At 35.5% G+C, this 27,367-nt stretch overlaps 1 protein-coding gene across 1 annotated transcript; it reads left to right on the top strand.

Moving 5' to 3' along the window:
• On the top strand, positions 1–27,367 carry KCND2 (potassium voltage-gated channel subfamily D member 2). Its single transcript, XM_010382293.2, has 7 exons — positions 1–73; positions 6,876–6,924; positions 9,880–10,042; positions 18,563–18,658; positions 19,545–19,637; positions 22,802–23,049; positions 24,711–27,367. The coding sequence occupies exons 1-7, from the start codon at positions 1–3 to the stop codon at positions 24,886–24,888; spliced, it is 900 nt and encodes a 299-aa protein (XP_010380595.2). The 3' UTR covers positions 24,889–27,367.

The following is a 27,367-nucleotide window of genomic DNA, read 5'->3' as shown; positions in this document are numbered from 1 at the left end:
ATGCACCATGGGGAGTTTCATGCAACAGAGTTACCTTTCAAAGGCCAGGAAGAGATGGAAGCAACAGCCGCAGGTAACTGAAGAAAGTCCCTGGAGTGAAAGCAGCCCTGAGAGTGTTGAAGATGAAACCTCTTGGGATGGAAAACCAAAACATGCATCTTAGGGAAGCTGGTGACGTCAGCCCAAAGCCAAAAACTGGGACTTTGATTTACTTGATGGACTAATTTTTTTTTTTTTTTTTTCTATTGGAAGACAAACATATCTCCCTCAATATACTCACAAGGTTTAGCCAAGAGGATCTTGTTAAGAAAAATAACTACCACATGATGGAATTTTCAGATAATTGCCAATGCTCACTATCTAAGATTAGTAGCAGCCAACAGAAGAATAGATGGTTATGGAATAATTCAGCCATTTCACAGGTTGATGGTGAGATTCAGAGAACAGAGTCTATATTTGTTCAAATTGTTGGATATTTGAGAGGACAAAATCTGCCAAGTTGGAGTTATTTGTATTTTAAAATTATGGCCAAGCTGAGCGTGGCGGTGCATGCCTATCATCCCAGCTACTCTGGAGGCTGAGGCTGAAGGTTCCCTTGAGTCCAGGAGTTCTAGGCTGTAGTACACTATGACTATACCTGTCAACAGCCACTGCACTCCAGTCTGGGCAACATAGTGAGACCTCATCTCTTTAAAAAATTAAAATTAAAATCAACAAATTCTTGCCAGATTTATAGATTCATGTTTGTTAAGTATGTGACCATAGAAAACAGGTAGAAACTGGAAAAGTTGCAGGTCTCACCACTTCTATTTTCATTTTAAATCATCTAGGTTAAAAATGGATTTCTCTGAGTATAAAAAGCAAGAAGCATAAACAGTGTAGAACCAGGTTATGCTGGGCATTTTGTCTAAGTATTGGAGAGAAATTTAGAAAAATTGAGGTGGTGACATGGTGCTGGACCTGGGGACAAATAAGAAATCTGGTTCAGAAAAAAAGAGGAGGAGACCTGTATCTCCCCTCACTCCCTGCCATATATATTGTTTACCATCAGACCTTTCCCTGAAGGATTTATTTAAGCAATAAATATTTATTGACTTCCAATTATTTGCTCAGCACTGGATAAGGTCTGTGCTAGACCTGGGTTTAAAACAATGACATGATCCTTGACCTCAGCGAATTCATGATATAGCAAGAGAAGATCAGCCTGTAAAAATCTAATTCTGCTGTCTCAGTTGCAAGTAGCATTGAAGGCATAGCAAAGGGAGAGCGGATAATCTTATTGGATAGAGATAAAATTGTCAGGAAGTTTTTAAATAAGAATTGACATTTGAGCTTCATCAATGTAAATTGGAAATTACCCAAAGGTTTTATGCAGTAGGAGTGCCAAGAGGAATATTCTGGAAAGAACAGTATTACAAGACATACAGAAATGGAAAGACATAGTACATTCCAGTAATAGAAAGTTATTTGTTCCAGTGAGAATGTGGGGTGTATGTGGGTGAGCAGTGGAGGATGAGGTGGCCAAGTCATAAAGAGCTGTGGTTATCATGCTAAGGAGCTTGGCTTTTTCCTGCAGGTGATGGAGAGACACTGAAGACTTTTATGCAGCAGAATGACATGACCAGACTCACAGATATGTGAGAGTGAAAGGATAGCTCCAGGCAACAAAGAGTAGGAACTCAAAGCAGAGGAAAATATTTCCGGTGGCTCCACAGCTGGCAAAGCCAGTCCCTAGTGGGTTTTTTGTTTGTTTTTAATGTGTACCTCTCAGTAATCAGTTGTACATCTATTTTCATAACTTCTTTAAAAATCATAATTTTAGAAAATGAAGAATAAAGTGTTAAAAACATGGCTCTGAAAACCATACTTTGAAAATAAAATATTCTGTAAAGGAGACTATATAGTCTTTTACTCGTGGCATTCATTTAGGTAAAAAACACTTCATTAGGATGTTAAGTCAGAATCACATGTTCCATTTATAACCTTTAAAGCCTTCCCATAATCATATAATAGGCTAAAAGCAAGAGGAAAAAAATAGGAAACAGGAAAAAATTTGGTTTTTTAAAAAAAGCACAGCTAAAGAACGCAGTCAGTAAGCCCTGCTGAAATCTCACGTTAAGGGTTTAATGTATAAATGTTGAGAATGTTGAGTAGATGTGCTAAAATCATCTTAGTTCTTTCCTTGATTTTTTCTTTTCTATACACAAAACTTAATCCTTTAATTTCACGTAATTTTCACACTAAAGGTCCTAGTTAAGGGTTTCTTATTTAAAATTGTGCCTTAGCGATATCTAGCATTACAGAAAATTACTTATCTTTGTAAAAGAAACACAAAATGCTGTCAGAATTATTTTTGCATCTTTTTGGAAATAACTTGAAAATAGATAATGTATGAAATTTGTGGGGTACGGGTCAACTATTTCCAGAGGAATAAGATGCCCAAAATATATCCTAAATATTGCATGTGTGCAGGCAAAGATAAGGAATCGGTACAGGCAATTTACTGGAAATACTTTTCTCGCTCTCAGCTTGTGAAAACCAGCAAAGACCTGGTTTGTTTCCAAACTTTCATTTAGGTTTTTATGCCCCCTAGTGGGTATTCGGTATTTCTGCAATTATAAAATAATGCTGATATTTTTCAGCAATTCCTTCGTGCATTGTGAGTTCAGACTCTTTATGTTGACAATATTTAACATTGATATTCCCATAAGTATCTTAAGTATTCAAATTAAGAGTTTTAAACATTATGTGGGCTGTAACACTTTGGATAATTTAATAATAGCTGTGAAAACACTTTTCGTGAAAACGCATATGAAAACATAGTATCATGGAGTTCCCTGACTCCCTTGAATTTATCCACGCATTCCTTGAAAGTGCATAGACTCCAAGGTAAAAATCTCTAATTAGGGTGTGGAATCCTCTAGTTTCCGCTTTCATTTAGTGGGCGCTAATTAAGATTATTAACGCTCTGAACAGTGGAAAGAGATTGTTTTAAGTACACTATTAAAAGAACAGTAGCTCATAATTTGGCTGAAACAAGAAATAACACAGAGTACTTTAAACAACTATATTACGTTAGATGATCCAAAAAAAATGTTCTTGGGCTTTCCTGCAGAGGTGAGATCGTATAGGAATTGATCCTCCAGGCAAGAGAGGTGGAGACAAAATCAAGGCAACTTTTTAGGCAAATGTCGATTTTAAAATGTCAAAGAGAAATCTGCCTATTGTGAAGTAATCCCAGAGTCCCTCTGGCAAACAAGTTCAATACCACAAGCAGGTGTTATGTAACAACACTCAAAAAAAAAGGTCATTTGCTATTTGCAAACATTACAGCTACTATAAAAATCATCCATCAAACTGTGATCCTTCTAGAATATCAAGCTGATGGCAGAAAATCCATAAATAACATAGATCCTCACCCTAAGGGGTAGAATTACTAGTTACAAAGTGATCCAGCTTCCAGGTCGGAATAAATTGTTTCTTAGACCTCTCAGACTAACACTCTGGTCAAAGAGAAAAATTCAAGGGATACATCAATAATTTAAATGCACATAGATGTACACACATAATCAACTAACGGCTTTCACCGGGACATTATATACATGACTTAGTTTCATCTAACTTTTTAAAGGATACCTGCTTTTCAAATACTTACACTCCAAATACTGATTCATGTCCCATATGAGTTTATTTTAATTATTGTAGTAGTTGAAATGCAGCGTTTTTTGAACCAGCAACTGCCATACACAATGTACAGAATGCTCCTGAACTTCTGGGCACCTGCACAGGATGTTCATTCGTTCTATTCCTTATACCTAGTAATTTACAATTTTTCCTTGTAAAAAACGAAAAAGAGAATGTGAGAGTTTGAGTTACAGTAAGCATCAAGGTTTATTTTAAAATCAGCATTTTCTTCCTGTTGTACAAGGATATCTTCTATCTTCATGATTATTTATCAATTACATGAATTTTGTTTTCTCTTTTAGTATGTGTGGGACATAATTTCAGAGGTGGAAAGTCGTGCATTAGCTGTGGAGATTTGCCTTATATAACATTTGTACTCTATCAAATGAACATACAATTATACCCATCAAATAAAAAGAGAAAAAAATACAAACTATGTGAATAGGACTAGGAAGCTAACAGTACTGTTTGAAGATGGTGTAAGAAAATTCAGGGAAATATTTCTCCATTTGAGATATAAAGACAACCACACTTTAGTCATGCAACTTCTGAAGAAATACTAAACAGGGAAAAATGTAGTAAGATATCAATGAAATTTGGTTTCTAATGAATTATGTTTTAAAATTATGTACATTTTCAGTCTATCAATATTACTCGATAAATAGGAAGATGGATAGATGGATGAATGGATGCATTGTCTGCCTGAATTAATCAGTTTTCACCATATTTAGCATTAAGTAGAGTGCATGCCAGAATTCAAGAACTTTGCATGAAACTTTTCGATAATATTTGAGACTGAAATATTTAATAGCCAAAAATTAAATCTCTTCTGAGGAATTGGTCTTCCATCCAAAATAATCTTCAATATTTGACAAAATATAAAATTTTAGCCAGTATTTTTGGGAAGTATGCAAATTTAGAATTAACATTTTTATGCAAAGGGCACTTCCATATTGTACCTTTTTAACTGATATAAGGAGGAAAGGGAGCGGTAAACATGAGGTCTGGCAGATGTCCAGGGTGAAAAAGGAGCAGAAGGAAACTGGTGGCTCTACTGACATAGTAAATACAGGAGAAAGAAGGAAAACTTAGAAGCGGGGGAAGAGTAGAAAGAGTATGGGGGGGCCAGGCACGGTGGCTCACACTTGTAACCCCAGCACTTTGGGAGGCCGATCTTTGGATCACAGATCACAAAGTCAGGAGATCGAGACCATCCTGACCAACACGGTGAAACCCTGTCTCTACTAAAAATACAAGAATTAGCTGGGTGTGGTGGCGTGTGCCTATAATCCCAGCTACTCGGGAGGCTGAGGCACGAGAATTGCTTGAACCCAGGAGGCAGAGGTTGCAGTGAGCCGAGATGGCACCACTGCACTCCAGCGTGGCAACAGAGTGAGACTCCGTCTCAAAAAAAAAAAAAAAAAAAAAAAGAAGAAGAAGAAGAAAAGAAAGTAGTATGGAGAAAAGTTTCCTTTCAATTAACAAAGTTCAAGTTGCTGTATTATCTAAAATATTCGATAGTTATTCTCTCATGATATATTCTCTTGTTTCCTTCTGTTTTTTTTTTTTTTTTTTTAATTTTGAGATGGAGTCTCACTCTTGTTACCCAGGCTGGTGTGCGATGGCGCAATCTCGGCTCACTGCAACCTCTGCCTCCTGGGTTGAAGCAATTCTCCTGCCTCAGCCTCCCAAATAGCTAGGATTACAGACATGTGCCACCATGCCTGGCTAACTCTGTATTTGTAGTAGAGACAGGGGTTGTCCATGTTGGTCAGGCTGGTCTTGAACTCCTGACCTCAGATGATCCACCAGTCTCTGCCTCCCAAAGTGCTGGGATTATAGCTGTGAGCCAATGCACCCGGCCTCCTTCTTACTTTTTTGTGAATTCATTCTTTATCTTATTAGACTTTAGGGGCTCCTCGTAGTCTTTTAATCAATCTTATTAAATACAGAAAAAAAAATATATGAATATAAACCCCACATATATGTCATGTTTCGGTGTAACTTTTTTTGGGAAATGATTTTTCAAAGACTGAATACATAATATAAAATTCTGAAGAAAAACAGAAAGAATGAAATAAATAATCCTACTGGGCTTAGCATAAATTTACAAATAAGGAGTCAGGAAAAATGAGATGTATTTTTCTATATTGAATGTAAGTAATAAAGTACCAACAGGAAACCAAGTTGCCTAGGATATAAATAATCATTAAAAGGTGGCAGTATTTTAGAAACACTTAAGCTTTCAATGATCATTTCACCACGGTAAGTGTCACTTCGCAATATAAGCTTTCTATTCTAAGCCTTTCCTCCACGGAATTTCAGAGAGATGTAAATCCTGAGGTGTATAATGTGTTTTTGCTTCTTGCTATGAGTTTGAATACTAGTTAGAAGATATTTTACTAAACAAAGAAAAGCAGCTGGTTTTGCCAATGAGATATATCCCATCCCTAGCAGATTCTATGCTCAAATACAAGTTTGCTGATAAACATTACCCATTTTCATTTCTCCAGGTCACTCCTAAATGAGAAGAGAGACAAAATGAGTAATGTAAAAACAGACATGAATCATACTATATTTTTTGCTCTTCTCCGACATATTCAAATAGTGAGATATGCTTAAAATATTACAAATATCAAGAGCAGTCAACTTTAAACTGGTAAAAGGAAGCAGGGAGAAGGATAGAAGGAGTAATGTAAATTGTACCAAGAGTATGAGGAACCAGGCAGCTGGTGTTCCATGGGAACCAGCCAAGGGCTCAGGCTGTCCTTACATGAGAATTTGCAGGACAGCCTGGACTGTCTTAACACCCCTGCCTGTTCTACTTCCTTGTACTCTCTTACCATCTCCTCTGCTTTATCTCACAACAGCAGAGCCTTGGAGACCATCCTAAATGGCTATAAAGTGAGGAAACTCTGTGTCTCTACCCAAGAGTGTAAACGTGAGAGAAGATGTACCCATTGATGAACACTTTGTGCCCCCTTCCTCTTCTCACCATAATCATTGCAGTCCTGCTTAGTCCTTGCAAATACTCACCTGTGCTTTCTCAGTTGTGAAGGAATGTTGGATTATAAAACAAAGATGGTAGAGCTAAAAAATAAGTATTTTATTTTATGTTGATTACCATAGCTTTATGACACGAAGCTTCTCTTATGTATCTGAAACCTCTTTTCCCTTATGGATCCTTCTAGACTGTGAATTTGCTGCCTTTCAACGAACTGGTGTATCTCCCTACTTTTCGTAATTTTCTCTAATAATTGCAACTATTCTGAGCTTGCCTATCCTGTGACATAGTGAACCAAGAATACAAAAATTAAATAATAAATAATGACTTTTAAAAATCTTTCAAGGACAGGAGAAAGTATATGATGGATTCACTTAGCTATTTTATATATTGATATTTTAAAAGGCTTACTTCAATTACATGGACTCAGTACTTGTCTTCTTTAGCCATAATAAATAATTGAGTTTTTATTAAAAATCAAATCTCTTTTTTAAAAGCCGTGTGTGTGTGTGTGTGTGCGCGCGCACACGTGTACATGTGTGTGTGTGTGTGTCTGTGTGTGTGCCTTCTCTGGGGCCTACTGCATAATCAATGTGAAGGGGAAAAACACTGTGTATCAAATATGGCTGGACATTCAATGGGAACTGTGACAGATACATAATTTGTCTCATATGTACACAGCATTGTATAAAAAGGAGTTGACCTTCCAATCCCACTGACATATCTCTATAGTAAGAATTTCCCCAAGACTTTTAAAAATCATCTTCTAAATTCCTTTAGTTTTCACTGTTTCTTCACTAACATAACCTTTAGATTATAATTTAGCTTCCCAGATAGAAGGAGATCATGTTTTATATGAACACAGCATTCTGGTTCTTAGGTTATTATTTTTGTACTATAAATTAATACTGTCATTCTGGTGCCAAAGCCTTGTGGGAACTTTAGCCATGTTAAATTAGCTCAACTACTGATCACCCACAAACACCAACAGGAATGAGTATCTGAGCCTTCAACGCAAAGGACCAGAGCTCAGAATAGGGTCACTAAATGTGGCACTAGATAGTATCACCTTCTGTCTCTCTCAAGTTTTTCTTCAGCCGATTCCTCTCCATCTCCATATTGACACACATATGTTTTCCCACAAAACAGTGTTAGAGTGACTATTGCCTAGGCTACCTCTCAAGATACAATATAACCACAAGTCCTCCTAAACTCCCTTGAGTATGGATTCTAGTATGTGAGTTCCTTTGAGCCCTGTCTCTCAGGATTACACTCTCTGAGCATTGAGCTCTCCAAAGCCCCAGAATGAGCATGGAATAGTTGGAGCTCAGACACAGCTGGGTAACTTCTGCAACAATAAGATGGAAAGAACTCTTCCTTGTCCCCTGCCCCAGGAGTGCACTCTTAGACAGTCTCCATCAGTAAAGAAGAGAAAATGTATTCATTCAAGTAGGAGCTGGCCTTATGCTCATGAAACACAAAGTAGAACAGCTCCAGCTTTAGCAAGTTTACATTCTAATGTCAGTAGGGTGGATGAGGAGTGAAAAAATAGATCAATAAATAAGAAAATGTTACTTGTTAATAAGTACTCTGAAGATAATCAAATGAGGAAATGTTATAGGGAATGATTAGGGAAGACAATAAGACTATTGTGAATTAGGTGGCCAGAAAATCACTTGGATGGAGACATTTAAATGGCACCCTGAATAATCACCATCTGGGGGCTGCACACGAAACAGAAGGCCAGATGGCCAGTGTGGCCAGATGCCAGTGAGCTTGGTGAAAGGTGGTGTAAAATATAGGCAGGAACTAAATGAGGTACGCCCTTGGAGGCAAAACTAAGGAGTTTGGATTTATTTCAGTTTCAAGTCCATTTCAGGGTTTAAACAACATAGCAGTAGTCTAATCTCCATTTTTAAAACCAAAATTCTGGCTGCTATGTTGGTATGAATTGTAAAGTGGTAAATGTAGAAAGGAGAGTCAGGTAAGAAGCTATATCTATGGCTCTGGCAAGAAATGACCATGGTTTGGTTTATTGTCATAGAGAGGCTTGAATGGGATACAATTTGGTTTGTCCACAGACAAGAAGACCAGCTAAGAGATGAAATGTTGATACTGGCAATTAAGGCGATGGCTCTTCCAGTTTTAGTATGAACAACTGCATGGTGGTGGTTCTGTTTAATTATAGGTGGCAGACTTGTGGGAGGAAAAGATTTGAGAGAGGCAGAGGAAGCTAGGTAAATAAGAGTTCCATTTTGTCTGATTTAAATTTTAATGGGTTCTTAGGCATCCAGGGGTAGAAATAATCAGACCAGACTACTCGAGATATGAATCTGGTTTTCAGGAGAGACATCATGGCTGTCAATATAAGTCAGAGTGTCAGCTGCATGGAGATAGTTTTAAGGTATGAGATTGGACAAAGTCACATACGAAGTGGGTTTATATGGAGAAGATAAGAGGACTGAAGACTGAGACCTAAAGTACTCTAAGGTTTAGAAATCAGATAAGGGGAAAAGAGGCAGAAAAAAAGATGGAGAAGTGGTAACCAATGAGGTAGACGGGAGAATAAGAATATTTGCTAATACTAAAGCCAAGAATGAAAGGAGTCTTTCAAGGAGAGAATAGTCAACTAATAAGCTACAAATGAGAGACTGAGTTAGATTTTTATGGAGAAACAGCCATTAGATTTCACAAGTGAAGGTTAATGGGGGCCTTGAAAAGTTTATTTTTTAAATGATGACATCTGGTGAAAGGAATGTGATGTGCTACTTTTTCTACTTAAATTTCATAACCAATTGAATGTTGAAAAAAAACTAAGTGGAAAATTGTGTTATCCAGACTATAAATTTCAGCATAGAATTATTGAGTATTAAATAAATGTAAAGAACTATGTCACAGCATATAAAGGAAAAATTGAACAGCTATCGTTACATCATCTGACTTAACATATTTTCCAATCAAAAAGATTCCTTAATGTTAGAATCATTTTCTACAAGGTTGAAAGGTAATTTTTATATTCATATATTTATAATTTCTGACATTAACATCTGAAGCCATGTATATTGTAGTCACAAAGTAGAAATAGACATGTCTAAAAAATCATTTGACTTAAAGCAAAAAATTCTTAGTTTCAGGTAGAAATGTCTTTCTGTGACTTAAAACAATATACGTATTTTTTTTCTTTAACCCAGGTATGGTGACATGGTGCCAAAAACCATAGCAGGGAAGATTTTTGGTTCTATCTGTTCGCTGAGTGGGGTCTTGGTCATTGCTCTACCCGTTCCGGTGATTGTATCCAACTTCAGTCGTATCTACCACCAGAATCAACGAGCAGACAAACGAAGGGCACAGAAGGTGCGTATTCAGCTCTATGCAACCATAGTTTAGCACTTCCCACTTTTTATAATGAGCTTTAATAGTTCTTAACAGTTATTCAGTGCTCTGGATTGGTCAGTATGTGCATCAATCAGGACCGAGTAGGTTATTCTACACTAAAAAGAAGCCTAACATCTCAGTGGCTTAAAACAATAAGCAATACTTCTGAATCATGCTACAAGTCCATTACTTGTCCAGAGAATAGAGAGTCCATCTTGACAGTGTACTTCTGCAGTCTCCAGGAGGAGTAAAGGGCATGATGAATCACACACGGCTTCCTAATGCCCCTCCTGGAAGTGGTTTGAGTCACTTTCTTGTCTATTGCATTAACCAAAGCAAATCACACAGCAGTGTCTAATTTCAAAGTAGGCAGGAAAATACAATTCTACTATGGGACCAGAAGCAGAAAATAAGAAATATTTGATGAACAGCACTAATGACAGTAGCAAAATCAGAAACAGATTCTTGGCAAATTTTATTAAAATCAGATTTCTAGATCTGATTCACTGAGTCTGTATCTATCAAGGGTCAAGCTGGTTCCAGTAGATGAGGGTTATTAAAGGGCACCAAAATGTGTCTCAGATATTTTACATAGTTGACACAGGAAGTAATCTGATCATCTGGGGCTGAGTTTTATTCTCATCCTAGCAGCTTACCGTTTGTTTGAACTTCATGCCAATTAATCCCTCAAGAATAAGCATAGTGTACACTCAACTATAAAATGGGGAAAATAATAAATAATAAGATTAAGATTATATACAAGTATATGTAAATTTATATAACCACATCATATTATAAATATTTAATGTTTACTTGTGGTTTATATGTGCCAGACATTAGCCTAATGTTTTTCACAAAAGAATTCAGATGTTAAAAGACAAACCTTAGCCAAATTAAATTGAAAACTTTAACTGAGCAAAGAACTATTCATGAATTGGGCAGCCTTTCAAGCCAGAGTAAGCACAGAAACTCCAGCACAGCCACACGGTAGAAAAATATTTACAGGCAGTAAAAGGAAAGTGACATACAGAAAACAAAAAGTGAGGTACAGAAACAGTTGTAATGATTATAGCTCAGCGTTTGCCTTATTTGAACACCATTGGAACAGTTGACCCCCTTTGATTGGCCAAAACTCAGTGGTTGACACAAGAGTGGGTTGCAGTCTGTTTACTCCTCCATTTAAGTTACAGTTCACTATGCATAGAGAAACCTTTAGGCTAAATTTAAAATATGTAAGGAGGCAACTTTAGGCTAACTTGAGTCAACACATACAACCTTCATGAAAACTCTAGCAGTTAGTTACCATTATTATCCTCATTTTATAGATGGGAATTCTCCAGTATTCCCAAATTAAGCAATTGTAAGGTCACATACCTGTTGAGTTGGAGATCCACCACTCCATCCAAGCTAGTCTGGCTCCCAGGTTCATACACACAAACACTATGATAGGATGCCTCTCAGAAAAGCTATGTAAATGTTATCATACTTCCCTTCCCCAATCCTTGTCAAAATAGTTACCTTGAGAGGCAGGGCCCTTGTTGCTTAGAAACAATCTTGGAAATCTCTTCCATAGTTTCCTTTGGGCTTATGGCACTGTATTTCCAGTATTCTTCATAGTCATTATATCTTTGTCCTTTAAGGATAGATTCATTTTTTTAAAAAACATCCAAAACCATTCATAATCATGACTAAAGTGGATGCACAACCTGGGTGATGTGTTATAACCACAAAATACTATGAGAGGCTTTGGTGTAGTTATTCACTGGCTTTGTAGGTAATTCCAGAACAGGATCTTAAACACGCATATGAACAATGTCAGCCTCTTGAGTAAAGTATACAATCTCATGAAGTAAGTCTTTGGAAAGTTCTAGTTAATCAGTGTGGCCACACAGCGTATTTGTCCAGAGAACTAATTTATGCCCACTGTCAACGATCTTCTTCCTTTAGCAAAGAATCACTTTTCCAAGTCCTGTAGTTACTTGCTTTATGGAACCCTTCATTTTTGGACGAATGTCTAGTCTTTAATTATTACAGAGAAGAGTTAGAAGTAGTCCAGTCAACATGGATATAGAGAACTGATCATCTAATGAATAGGGAGGAGTAGAAAAAGGCACCCTCTGGACAGTTGTAGTCTTATGTAGGGAATACATACCCTTGGCAAGCAGAGGTAAAGGGGTTTCAGCCACAACTGACCCCACCACCAAGGACCTTCAAGCACCACAGTCGTGACACTGCCCATACAGTCCAGTCCCTCCACTGGGTACAATTGCGCATTGTCTAAAGTAACAGGATCCTACTAAAAGTTTAACTTTCAACCACCCATCTATCTCCATTCTAGACATTTCTCCTTTAGTGTAAGAGCCAACTATATGAAAACTATAGGAAGCACAAATCTAAATTTCTGGTAAACCAATTTCCCAAACACCTGTATTTCTTCAGAGTTTGTCATCTGCAACAAAGAAATAATAAAGAAAACCTTAGAGTATTTTAGAAGCCTTTTGGTCTACTAAATATTAAATACTAAAATACATTTAGAAATCAAAAGTAAGTAATGTGACATTCTGAAAGTACACTAATTGAAAAGTATATTTTGTGAATGCTTTTAGGAATCTTTAAAATATTTGCTCTATTTTTAGTTTCTGCCATAATGCAATGAATTTTACAGAGTTTTACTATTAGAAAAATTGGATTAATAAAGTCAAATATAATAACCAAGTATAATATGTCTAGTATGTAGACTGTGACCAATAAACTGAACATAATCTTCTAAGAAAGAACAGTTAATATGAACTAAATAAGTTACCAAAGGATGTTTCCTATTTTCGTTCCCAAGAGATTAGGGGGGAAAAAAAGCAGAACAAATGCCCATTAGGCTAAGACAGTTTAAATTTATCTGGGACTGGGCTATGTGCCAAATATTAAAGTTATGCAAAAATAACCAGCTAATTCAGTCAAGTAAACATTCAATTCAGTAAAAACATCAGTCCAACTAATAAAAGTAATGTTACAAAATGGTTTTTTTAGACCATATTTTTGTTGTTTAATTCAATTGCCACGCCAAGACCAAGCAAAAGCATGAAATAGACACAGTATTAATTTAAGAACATTCCCATCATCACCATCAGAAATACTTTCCTTCTTCTAGATTCTTCCATTTGCAATACCCTTCATGCTTTTGCTACCCACTCCTGCTGTTTACAGGGAATACATCATTTACCCCATTTCTATCAATCATTGATAAAGTCTTAACTAAATCTCAGCCCTTTTTCTGCTTAGCCCTGCCATCTCCAGGATTAACCAAGTTCTGGACCTAGGAATATTGCACTGTCTGCCACTGACTTCTTTCCTCTCTTTTTGTTGTTGTTGGGTACTAATTTGTCTCATTTCTAGCACATACTGACATGCTGGTGGATATAGGCCTAAACCGTGACACCTCTCCTCCACTCCCACCCTTGGTAATTGTATTTTAATAGATTTATTGATTCTCTTTAGTTATTCTATAAATATTTACTGAGTAGAATGTATTAGCCAAAATAAAGCTAGATTAATGCAATGACGAGTGGAAGGTTGATATTTTGAAGCAGCTCTTTTAAAATATGGATCACATCACCTAATCATCTGCATACTCACAGGCTAACCTGTGAGTAATTATCACAGAATAATCATAGTAGTAATTATAGTTATAATTTAATAATACAAATTGCAACAACAAAACCCCTCACTAGTTTCTAGAATGTCCCAAGTGTTTTATATCTGTTTCTTGTAACATTCACAATCAACTTGCAAAGGAAGTATACTATTTCCATTTTACAGATAACTTTCTCATCCTCACAAACCTAGTGATTAAAGTCCAAGGCAAAACAATTCTAGTATTATTTGAACTATTACTATTTTAAGGTATTCCTGTAGATAATTCTAAATGCAGTGAGAAGTTTAGAATCAATGAGCCAATGTATGGTGTAATATTTTTAATTTTCACATTAAAATTTTCACACTGACTTAGAAAGGTACTACCCATATGTAATCTGCCATTTATCATACCCTGCTAGGGTGGTTTTCAAAGTTTAGAATCATCTGAAAAAGAAAAAAAAAAGATTGTTGAGCCCTACTCCCAAAACATCAGACTCTGTAGTTTTGGGTTAGAACCTAAACATTTGCTAATAAATTCCCAGGTGATGCTGATATTGCCGTTTGGGAGACCACATTTTGAGAACCACTGCCTAGTACATTCAGCAATGTCCAAATGAAAGATTTTTTTTTTTAAGTAGAATAATGAAAAAGCAAGAAATAACTACTTGCTAGAACCTGAGAGTGATCTCTTAGGCTATCTACTATTAAAAACAAAATTACGCAGCTCCTAATTCCACCCAAGAATTTGGTCGCAGATGCCTTCCTATATTCTCTTTCAGTTCTCACCCCTTCCAACATGGAATCCTCTTGCAGATCTCTCATTGCTTAGCCTCTTCCACTGACCCAAATCCCAGCCTTTTTCTACTTAGCCCTGCCATCTCCAGGATTAACCAAGTTCTGGACCTAGGAATATTGCACTGTCTGCCACTGACTTCTTTCCTCTCTTTTTATTGTTGTTTGGTACTAACTTGTCTCATTTCTAGCACAGTTATTTTTTCTTAGCAAGTAAAAAGATTCCAATAAATGTCTTAAACTTCTAAAAGATGATAAAGTTTAATATGCTACCTCCACCTGAGGCATTTTACTAAGCCTTAAATGAAAGAAACAACTGGAAGCAGAATTTCCAGAATGTATGTTACAGGGAGTGTGGGGGCAAGTATTTGAGGAATAAGGAATTACCAAAGAGAAACACCTTCTTTACCTCACTTTTAAGGCTGCCTAGGATACCTTTATTTTTCAAAATATTTTGCGATTTAGTAACAAGATGGCCCAATAACTTCCTTTAATCTACCTCATACTTCATCTAGAAATGACTGACCATTTAAGGAAATCAGTGTCTCAGCCGTGTTTAGCTCATAGATCCTTCTCAGATTGACTTCCACCATCCGTTCCACACATACACTGTAAAGTTTATGTCACTTCGCGTAATTAAAAAGCAATCTACTTGATAAAACTCATTGTGTTCCACTGCATTCTAACCTGTGAGTACTTCACAATACAAGATTTCTATGTCAAATTAGTTTGAGGAAACTTGCAGACTACATATCCCTGTTCTCCTCACAGTGATCATCAACAATGTCATATGGTGTGAAGAACCCAAGAGCAAAGAAACCTGTTTAACACCTCAGCATTTCCCAGCCTTTTCTTGACCACAGAACCAGTCCTTTGCTTCATCGGTTTGATTTAGATTTTACTTTTGACACTTACGAATTCCTTGGAACCAACTTTGAGAAATCCTGCTAAGATTAGATGATTAGACAAAAACTGCTGCTATGAAGAAGCAGGATGCATAGGAAGAATATGTTTATGAGACAGACAACTTTTCTCCAAACACTATCACCATTTAAGGCAAATAAATTATTTGAAAATAACTATAATGCTTTTTTTACACTGAAAATGTAAACCTTGCTTTAATTAAAATTTAAGAAGTCTCCTACTTTTCATACAGCTAAGATAAAGTACTTACTGAAACTTTTCTCTAACTTCCATATTATTTGCTGATACTTTGCCATGCCAGAAGTTGTATGTCCTAAAAGGGTCAGGGGTAAGAGACTGAAAGGAATACGTTTCTTTTTACCAGCAGATGGCTTTCTTTTAACCTCCCAATTACATAATCGGCGCTGCCAAGATTGTCATACTGAGAGGGTCAGAAGTAAAATGATTTTCTAAAATATCTTTGTGAAATAATTTCCCTCAATTACCTGCTGGAACCAAAGAGATAATCACAAGTCATAAAGGCTAGTATTCAACAGGCATTTATTGTGGTGCTCCACAAGACCAATTAAACCAATTAACTCCTATGGAATTGTAGTCGGGTCAAAGAAAAGCCATGATTGAAATTGAGATGGGAAGTTATTTTTCTAACACAGTGCATGACTTAGCATAAATGGATAGTCTGTCTCTAAAGCAACTTCTTTTTTGTCCCTAAGCCCACAACTACTTCTACAGTAGTGTTTTCTACCATATGTAGGCTTCCCATTACATGATGACAAATATATGTCATTTTATTTTGCTGGAGAGTATTTTTGGTTAATGTATATGTTTCCTTAATAAAGGAAAACAGTATCACCCAATGCTGCTGCTGAATGCTTAGAGAATGAAGGGAGGGAGGGGGGGAGGAGTCAGGAGTCTGGAGTAGAAAGGCAATGAATGTTCCAGGAGACTAAAAAGACTAAGACTGAAATTTCAACAATAATCCCTTTTTGGAAACAAATATATAAATTGCTTATTTCTGAATTATTAGGCTAATTCTGAGTCGTTTCCAAGTGTCCTTGTCACTTGCTATTGTTACTGAGTCTGGTCTGAAATCCTGAAACTGCCGCCCAGCTTTTGAAGTTAAAAATTTTCTACCTTCCAACTTCATTCTCTACTATTGTGTCAGTATTTTGACTGATCTAAACATTATGTTTCCAACAAAGAATGAAATTTGTCTAATTTTCTCATCATTTATAAATATGATCTTTGTACAAAGTATATTATTTTAACCTGGAGTCAGCATACAGGAAGAATAAATTTAGGAAGGAAGGGAGGAAGGGTGGTGTTAAAGACAGATGATATCTTAATGCGATTTTGAGAGCTTCAAACATCTCAGTGCTACTCTCAAATGATACATGTGAAAGGCATCTTGGTACAATAACTTTGGAGGGAAATTTGGTAAGACTTAACAAAAGAAACACACACACACACACACACACACGTGCACTGTCTTTGGTCCAGGAATAATTTTGCTTTCAGAAATATGTCTTGTAGATAAGCTCATCATCCTATTCAAAGCAGGCAGCATTGCTTATAGTTGCCAAACTGCTTTAAAAATTAATTGGTAGTTGGCCTGGTAAATAAATACTTCTTTGTTTATACCGTGGTGTATTATACATTCATAGAAAATGAGGTGGATCTTTACATGTATATATGGAAGGAGTTCCAAGATGTAATTTAAAAACACAACTAAATGCAGAAGAGTGTGAGGAGTATTCTCTGGAGTAAAAATGTATGTGTATATACATGTGAATATATATACTTGCTCTTTTATGCTTAGAAAATTTCTCACAGGATTCTCTAGAAATATTACCAATGATTGATTCTGAAGCCTAGTAGTGGGATGGCTCCAGGGTCACAGACAATTGTTTGCATGCACTTCTGTAGTATTAAAAATTTTGTCATATGTATATATTTATTTTTCATTTAAAAATCTAGATAATTTTAAAATTTTTATTAAAAAGAACATTCCAGGTCTTGAGACTAAAGATAGTATTTTTCGGGATTGTTTAGAAGGGAAAAAGAAGAAATTTTGTGAGTTAAGCTTACACGAAACTTATCTAAGCCATCCCAGTCTCTGTTTTACATACACTTGCCAGCTACATGTAATACAAATAGAATGATCACCAAAATAGTGATCTCCAGGAAGGGAAAACAGGACTCTTTCCATAACAGTCTAAATATGCATCAATAACAGCAGTTAGAAAGTAGAATGGAATATCAGAAATCTGGCTACACAGCCAGATGCCTAGTACTTTCACTTTAGGGATCTCACTGTAACTTAGAGGAACAATTGGACTGGTCACCTAAACCCTCTACATTGAAGGATATTATCTACAGACACACACACAAAAAAGCTTTAAAAATGAAAAAAAATGTTTAAATCTCTCTGGATAGGCTCACTATGTTCTTCATTTCAGCCAATCCAAGAGTGAAATACAAATCAGATGCGCATACAGTTGTGTGGACCCGTGCTGGTAGACAAAGTAGATAAATTCAGAGTTGGTTTTGTTTGTTTTTGTTTGTTTGTTTGTTTAGAGAGAGAGTCCATGTTGTTTGGCATGGATCTACCTTGACTAACTTAAAGGATAATTGCAAAAATACAATTTTATATTGGAGGATGCAGATATAGATGAACAGTGGTTCTTATTAAAAAAAAAAAAAGGAAGGAAGGCAATCAGTTCTTGGTATTTAATTACTAATTTTTCAAGGACATTAGTTTAAACAAAAAGGATTTGGCAGCTGGTTTCCTGAGCTACCGGTCTTCATTTCATTAAGTTACTCAGATAGGTACGTAAAGTAATACTGCTATTTTTCTTTTGACACAATTGAAAGAAACAATAATGAAATAACTTGATCTTACTGTAAAGACTTAATTATAATTTTTAAAGGCATAAGCCAGCTCCAAGGTAGTTCATTGATTTTACTGATAAATATTAACTGAAATAAAGCACTTAAAAAGGTAGAGAGGTAATTTTCAATAGTTGCATTTGAAAAGCTGGCTTACTTTTAAAAATATGTAGGCTGACAATAGGATTATACAAGAGTTCGTTCACTGTTTTAAGGAAACAGTTCGTAAATGTTAACGGAATATTTATTTTTCTTCTCCTGTAGAAAGCTAGACTGGCCAGGATCCGGGCAGCCAAGAGTGGAAGTGCAAATGCTTACATGCAGAGCAAACGGAATGGTTTACTCAGTAATCAGCTGCAGGTACGATCAAGCACATCTCTTTTTTTAATGTTCAATTTATTGGTTTGAGATTGATTTAGTTCTACTTCCATATAATTTTATTGTGGCTAATTATGACGATGGCTATCCAAACAACAAAAGTGTTTTTTTGTTTGTTTTTTTTTTATATATAACTTCACCCTATACATCCTCGTTGGCTGTAGAAGGTTAGAAAGTGCACTATGAAATATTGCCAGTGAATCATGATGACTATTCATCATTAGGCAATGTTTCTACATTGTCTCTTATTAACATGGTAAAGGTTAAAAAAACATACTCAATAATTCAAATGCCTAATTCTTTTTTTTATTTCAAATTTATCTTTCTTATCATTCAACTGGATCAAGGGTTGAGGTGGGTGGCTAACATGGTGTCTTTTACTTCATAACGAAGAGGGAACAACATTCAACGTTAGGAAGATCATATGGCATAAACTACAATTTGAGAAAATTTATTTTTACCCCAGAATTTTCCTTTAATATTTAGGATTCCAATCTTTACTTACAAAATAGTTTTTATTTACGTGCGCATGATCACGGTTTCAAAATTTGCTAAGCACTAGGTTAAATTTGATCATCAAAACATAACAGCTTCCCATCTTACAAACATAGTTGGTAGTTGAATGAGTAAAAGAGATTTAAAATTTCAATTCAAAGAGGCATGTCTAAAAGACCAGACCATTCATTTGATGAAATTGTAAATGCCGATCATCCAACTTAACAGGAACTGCACATTTGTTCCTTTCTAGTTAAAAAAAAATAAAATGTTGCCAGTTAATAGAGCAGATCTCTCTGTGGAAATGTGTAGCTGAGGTTCGAGTTGTTTGCAAATAAAATAGAAAGCTCTTCTGTCTTCTCTTTGTTAACAGTCCTCAGAGGATGAGCAGGCTTTTGTTAGCAAATCCGGCTCCAGCTTTGAAACCCAGCACCACCACCTGCTTCACTGCCTGGAAAAAACCACGGTAAGGAGACAGTATGACTGCCTTCCTCTGCTCTCCGACAGTAATTCCATTTGCTTTTGTGCATACTTCATGCTTCCGAGTGTGATTTCACTCTCTGCATTACTGGACAACATGCTAAAAAACAAACAAACCAAAACCTCACAATATTTGAAATTGTTTTGAAAGACTGTAATGACATTTCAACTTGGAAAGTATTTTAGAAACTTATTTAGAATGTTTTATTCTTAGCCGCTATCTTAACTCTAGTCTAAGAAGTCGGTTAATACAGATGAAGAGTGGTCTTCCAACAGTAAATCCTACACAATATCATTTTTTGTGATTCTTAAAATGCTGATTAGACAGAAAAAAAATTACTGGTGCTCGAGGATACCTAACATCTAGATCAAGAGAATAGCAACAGCAATAACAAAAAACAGAGAACAATGGAATATAAGCATTTGTTTCATTCACAACCATAATGAATAGAGATAGATAATAGAAACTATTCTCATTAGAAAAATGACTCATGTAATTACCGGTATGCCCCTGGGTGCTAAGGAGTGAGTCTGTATTTCTCCACTTACAAGCTCTCATTTGGACCTCCTCATTGGCAAATCTACCAATTTCTTAGCCAGTTTGTAAATAGGAGTCACAGTCTATGATGATTACAGGGCAGAACAAAATCTTCACCATATTTGGATTGTGTCATCTCACTCACTCTCGAATGATACATGATTTGTAATCTCAGTTCCAAAGTATTGCCTGTCCATGTACTTATTTACCAATAGAGTCATTCATGCCTACTATGTGCCCAAGAGCAAGCCAGATCCAAGAAACGCCATGAAATGAGTTGTGGCCTCTGCTGCCATTAGCCTCCATTATAAAACAAAACCCCAGACAGCGCTGTTACTGGAAAAGAGCAGCGAACATGGAAAGCAACAATGGTGCCACTGGTCAAGGGAGCAAAGAGGGCAGAGCCATGAGGGGACAGGTCAGGCAAGGCTTCCTGGAGGAACTTGAGTGGAGACCTGCAGGGTGACTAGAAGTTAGCTAGGCAGAGCAATGAAGGGGCTAACAGGTGATATAAGTACCTCAAGAAGGAAAGAACTCAGCCAAGGAGGAAGTGAAAGAATTTGAGGGTGGTCAGAAGGAGAGAGTGTAGCATGGCAAAAGAGGAGGTGAAGGGAAAGGCAGTGTCCAGGTAATGTTCGGCTTTACAGGCATGTGGACAATTTTGATCTTCAGCTCATGGAAATTATTTAAGTGTTTTAAACAAGGTAGTAACATGATTATACTTGCATTTTTAAATAAAGATATGGACAGGTCTATAACCTAGTAGGATAAATTTGAAAGTTAAATGATACGTTAATTATAAAATGTTGGCCGGGCACAGTGGCTCACGCCTGTCATCCCAGCACTTTGGGAGGCCGAAGTGGGAAGGTCAATTGAGGTCAGGAGTTCAAGGCCAGCCTGACCAACATAGTGGTCAGGCTAAAAATACATAGTGGTCTACTAAAAATACAAAAAATTCATCAGACGTGGTGGCGGGAGCCTGTATTCCCAGCTACTCAGGAGGCTGAGGCAGGAGAATTACTTGAACCCGGGAGGCAGAGGTTGCAGTGAGCTGAGATAGTATCACTGCACTCCAGCCTGGACAACAAGAGCCAGACTCTGTCTCAATAAATAAATAAAGAAATATATAAGTAAAATATTTTTATTCTTATCTTTTTTGTTCCCTGTATTTTCCTTTTTTGAGGTCTTTTTTTTTTTAAATCAAAAACCATTTAACACCAACTAATATAAATTGTGCTACCTACAAAAGTACATAGTAACTAATAACAGAATGACTCCCACACTTTCAATCACTGATGAGATAAATTAGAATCTCATGCATTATAACTTAGGTATGTGAAACCATGCATTGTAAGAGAAGAAAACAGATTGTGAATCTTTTGTGCACCATTTTTTCTTTGAAATTTAATATTTGACATGAAATTCTGTCTTATCTGATTATTTTATTCTCTAGACTTCAAAGAATAGAATGTTAAATTTCATTTATTTCAAAATGCTTGTCTCAGCAAAGAAATGACAAAACGAGTAGCTAAAACATAATCTGTTTCTTATTAGCCAGTGTCTTGCTTCAATTGTTTTACTAATATTTTGGCATGAGAGGTGGCTAAGTGGAATTTAGTATGTGCAAACCTTCCATTATAAGACTATCCCCACCCACGCAAAGAAAAACAAAGTAGTAATTGAGGTCATTCGCAAGTAGTTCAGACCAAAAATGTTTTCCTGTGTATTTCTGAGGTGAAATTCTTGCACAGGCATTTCAGGAGGTTTTTGTTAAACATTTTAAAAGCAAAATTGATACCATGTTTCTACAAAATATGATACATGAAATGATGCCTATTACTATTTGCTACTGGGCTAAAAGTTAAGAAATAGCGATAGAAAAACCCCAAATGCAAACAGAGATCATGAGTACAGCCAGTGATGCCAGTGATGTATCACAAAGATTACAAAAAAGGCCACAAAATTTCAATGCTAATCCCTTCTGTGTCAAACACAAAGTGACACATTCACAGCAGACAATTATATTTTATTTATGTAACTAATAAGTCATATTTTTCTGCACTGGGTATTTTTGGAGGAACATATAAATAAATGGATAGTGTCTTGGGGTCTCATTTTCTCATTTAGGAATGTTTTCAATCCCAAGTGAAAATATTTACTAATATATAACAGACAATCTAACTTGGGGCATCCTATTAAAATAATCTATTTTCCATAATTTCAACCTGTTTTAAAAAATAAAGTCAGTGAGAATTTATAACTTCCCTGTGGGTTTTATCTGTATTCATTTTTTAGGTTTTTTTTTTCTTAGCTTATACCTTCCAGATTTTATGTTTAAATAAATAAATGATATTTCAAGATAAAGTTAGTCTATAAAGGGACACTAAATCAGCCTACAGATGTCAATCTCTAGGTTTAACTACAAAGATATTTCCACATAAATGCCAAAAATAAGTGGTTTTGATGTCAATCTTTGTGAGAATGGTTTTATTTAACCATTGTATCAAGTCTAACTATACTTGGGCGTATTTGAGCTTTAAAAATAAAGCTATGTATTTCGTTTTTTAAAATGTGCTTCTCTGTTTCTTCATTTACTTACAACTGTGGAACAGAATCACGAGTTTGTGGACGAACAAGTCTTTGAAGAAAGCTGCATGGAAGTTGCAACTGTTAATCGTCCTTCAAGTCACAGTCCCTCACTGTCTTCACAACAGGGAGTCACCAGCACCTGCTGTTCACGACGACACAAAAAAACTTTTCGCATCCCAAATGCCAACGTATCAGGAAGCCATCGAGGTAGTGTACAAGAACTCAGCACGATTCAGATCAGATGTGTGGAGAGAACGCCTCTATCTAACAGGTACCTGAGATTAATCTGTGTTGTCTACACACCTGTGCTGGTTCCCAGGGTGTGTCTTCTGCACTCATGTTGTCACCTATGTGGCATCTAAATTTCTAGCTCCTATGGTTCAGGAAGAGACAAAACTGGTAGTGTAACAAGTAGGAAAATGGTTCTACTTGCATATCCATTAAGGGTTAAAAGTAGCAATTATATCAGTATTCAAAGAGTCAAAAGAAGAAAACATGATTCAGTGCACACAAATGTGTTTTTCTCTCTTCTGCTCCACAACCTTTTCTCATTTGGGCAAGGACTTTTATACTCAGGATTCTCTTATATATTCAATAGCCTGAAATGATGGTGGACACTACTAAAAGAGTCAAATGAAATTGAGATCAACATGGCTAAAAGTTATTTAACAGCACGTAAAAATATACAAACACACTCTCTGTAGCAGTAAAAATGAAAACTTTGCCTACACAAATCATTTATATCAATATATAATTTTGATCAGAAAGATATTTTTGGCCATATCAAACACAAAATCAACATAATACAAAAAATAAGTGAAGTACTAAAATTGTTTGCCTCTGGTTAGTTCATGAGCAAGTTAAGTAAAATTTCCATATTGATATTTTTCCTTTGCTTTTCCTTATTCACTGTCTTTACCACAAATGTGTAAAAAGAAAAAGTAGTACACTTAAACAATATATGTCATTAAAATATCAGTTTCTGCCAAAATAATTTTATTCTGTTTTCAGATTGAATAGCATATGTTTTTAGCATTAGAGTCTGTAAATTCAGTCCCCTTCTTTGTTGGCATTCAAAAGTCTTTGTTGAAATCTAGATGAGATTCTGAATTCAGGTGATGCTGATTTACATAAATTGGATGTCTCTGGGACTAGAAAATTAAACTTAGGAGCCATAAGACTTCTATCTTAAAGATATTTTAGCTTTGCAGTCTTATATCCTTTATAAAAGGAAGTCAACAACGGAAAAGTATTGAGCAAGAAAATCTTAGGACATAAACATCTTAATTATGTTTTCCATGAAAATAAAATAATTAGGTTCAAGCTTCTGTGTATATCCTTCTCTCTCATTTCCCTTTTATCCCCTTCCCCATATAGAGTATACAATTCATCCAAGGATACCATTTGGGAAAACCTTAAAGTATTAGATAGTAATAGATAAATTTTTTGATTTTTATAATATGTGGTCATCATTAAGTTGAGAGATTTGAGGGCATTGTACATCCCAAAAAGACATGAAAATAAAAATATTCTGTGGTCAAAAAAATTAAGAAATCAATGTGATATGGCTCTTTCATAGTGGTTTCTCAAACCTCTTAGAGGCCCTGTCTTGAATAAAACTACTTTGTTCAGCCCAGGCTATCCAAATCTTACTCGATGCTCTTTCTTTCTTACATTTTTTAGTAATACATTTAGTTTGATAAATACTTGATGGAACCAAGTGAAACTGTCTTTTAGAAATTTATTTAATGTTAATTACTGACTATATTCATCTTTAACATAGATTAAGATTTGGGGTTTGATATTTTTAATTATAATAACTTTCCTTAGACAATTAAAATGTTTTTATAAGCATTACAACACATATTCCTCAGTTGTATGAAAAAATTTTAACTAAACAACTTACTTTCTTAAATATTTTTTTTCTATCAGCCGATCCAGTTTAAATGCCAAAATGGAAGAGTGTGTTAAACTAAACTGTGAACAACCTTATGTGACTACAGCAATAATAAGCATCCCAACACCTCCAGTAACCACACCAGAAGGAGACGATAGGCCAGAATCTCCTGAGTACTCAGGAGGAAATATTGTCAGAGTTTCTGCTTTGTAAGACAATTGGAATAAGGTTTAAGAGAATTTGAGTCCTGGCTGTGAAAAGAATCTCAACGTAGAAGAAAGAAGAAACAAATATTCTGCAGATTAAGGCAGCAAAGCAAGAAGGTTGGAAATGAAACAAAAACAAAGCTTCCAATCTTAAGGATGTGAATAAAACCACCAAATGGCATTTCTAGACAGTTTGACCTGTTATACAGAGTAATATTCTGTGGCCCTTTGACTTTGTGAATGAGCACAATGAAATGCCGCCTATTGATGCTTCTTATGATCAGAACTCTTTTTTAATAAAATTAATAAAATAAATCTTTGAACATAATGTTCCAGTTGAATGCAAAACAAAAAAAATATGGAAAACATTTTGATAAAATTTTTTCCTGTTAAAACCATGAACATTGGCTATGATGAAGATTATTACATATGAAAAAAAAAACCACAACATATTTGTATTGACTGAAGGAAGCCATCATAATGCATGCTAGAATTCTTTGAAGCAGTGATCTCAGTTTCTTTATGTTGTCTTCAGAATAGGCATGATAAACTATAATTGTAGAAAGGGGTAATTTCTGTGCACTTACAACAAGCTGAGTGTTCATGTTCCATGGTGGGCTGTGCAAATAAACTCCTTTTAGAACTGCAGTATTTCTCATGGGGATACTCATTAGTAAATCTAAAGTGTTCAGATAGTTCAGTATTAATTATCGTTTAACTTTGCACCTAGATACTGTTACAACTGCAATAATTCATTGTACAACTGTTGTATCAGGAATCAGGATTTTTCTGTTGTTGTACTTTCCAGATCTTTATAGATACGGTAGAGCCACATTCGTAGAAAAACTTCTGGTGTGGCCAGGTTTTAGGTAACTTTTTAATCCAAAACTATTGTGCCATAAATGTTTTTCAGTAATATTCTTTGGTCCACTGTATACCTGTGACACAGTGCATTATCTGTTCTTGTATTTCTATAGCACCTTTCTATTGGGTTTATCATCATCAACAAGACTAATGTTTACTGTAGTTCAAGTGACTTTCCTACTTTTGTATTTCAAAAAAAAAAAAATTATCTGGTAAGTAGATTGTCATCAATCCCCTTGTCAAAAATGAGAAAAAAAAGGAGTTGACCCATGTAAATTATCACTAATGTCTTTGTTGTTTATGGAAAAGCCCAGATACTGGATCTATCACTATGTATTTTATGAAAAGAATTGACTGGGACTAATATCACAGGATCGGTCATCTCAGAGTCTTACTTGATGTATTATTTATTTTGCCTCAGATCTTGAATGCATTTTGAGAATAACTAATGTGGACTGAAATGTAGAGATAAACTAGAGTGCTTTATTGAGCAATATTTGATGAAAGCATGCTTTCTACGCCATTCAGGAAGGCAGCACAAATTTATCTCAGAAAAGTTCCTGTGTATTGCGAGGTACAATTTTCTCCAATAAATCAGGAGGACAGGAGTTTGATGATACAAAGTTGATCTCTGTACATTTAAGTGAAAAGTTTTGATAACTTTTCACCCTTAAAATATTTCAGCAGACATGTCTGCACGTGACAGTGTAAAAAAGTTTAAAGTCAAATGCAAAGTTTTTATTCATTCCAAGCCACCACTGTAAGGAATAAAGCTTAGCTTCTGTACATGGAAAGAGTTAATAATTATTCCTCTATTAGAGATGAGATTTTTAAATGCTTATATATTTTGTCATAAAAAGAGATTAATCCAACCATTTTCAAGTAAAGCCAGAAATCCTTGCTTCCCATTTCTAGAATAGCTTCTAGAACAGTGCTATGCACATATTAGATCTTAATAAACATTTGCTGACTGAAAGTAAGATAAACTCAACTATCTCTTGGGAAGAACTGGCTTTATTCCTAGTACATCTTTTAAAAAGTTACTAATATTCCAGCAGTACAAATATTAACAATTATATTAACACCTGCCTCATGTCACTTTGTGCTTCTAGAGCAATGTCTAGTGAAACTTATCTGATGGCATTTATTGAAAACTTTCTAAAAAGTAGACTAAGGAAACCATAATCAGAATTACTATGTCTTTTGATTCCCAATGAGAAGTTCTATTTTCATGTTCTTAATATTACATAAAAGAAAATGCAGTTAGGTTATTTCAATTGACAATTCTGCCTTCTCTTTTGATTTATCACTTATCCAAAATTATTAATTTTATTAGGCTTTTGGAAAAGAAAAAAACCTTTTTGATGTTTTAGGTGATTTAAAAATATACTGTGTTGGTGGTGAATGACTATTGATGACTGTTAAGTGCATCTGTATTGTAAGTGAAATGTAATTATTTCTGTGTACCATATGGAGTAACTAAGGTCATTGTTTTTGACAATTTTGTTTGAAATTCATATATCTTATTTCAAAGGATAGCATAATATCTGCATTATGCTGGAAAAAAATAGACCTTTGGAGAATACTTAAATAAAACATGTGCATGCTTGAACAGGACAGAA

The sequence above is a fragment of the Rhinopithecus roxellana genome, chromosome 6 (genome assembly GCF_007565055.1).
Source record: "Rhinopithecus roxellana isolate Shanxi Qingling chromosome 6, ASM756505v1, whole genome shotgun sequence".
Taxonomy (NCBI): domain Eukaryota; kingdom Metazoa; phylum Chordata; class Mammalia; order Primates; family Cercopithecidae; genus Rhinopithecus; species Rhinopithecus roxellana.
This window is presented reverse-complemented; position numbering and strand designations above follow the sequence as displayed.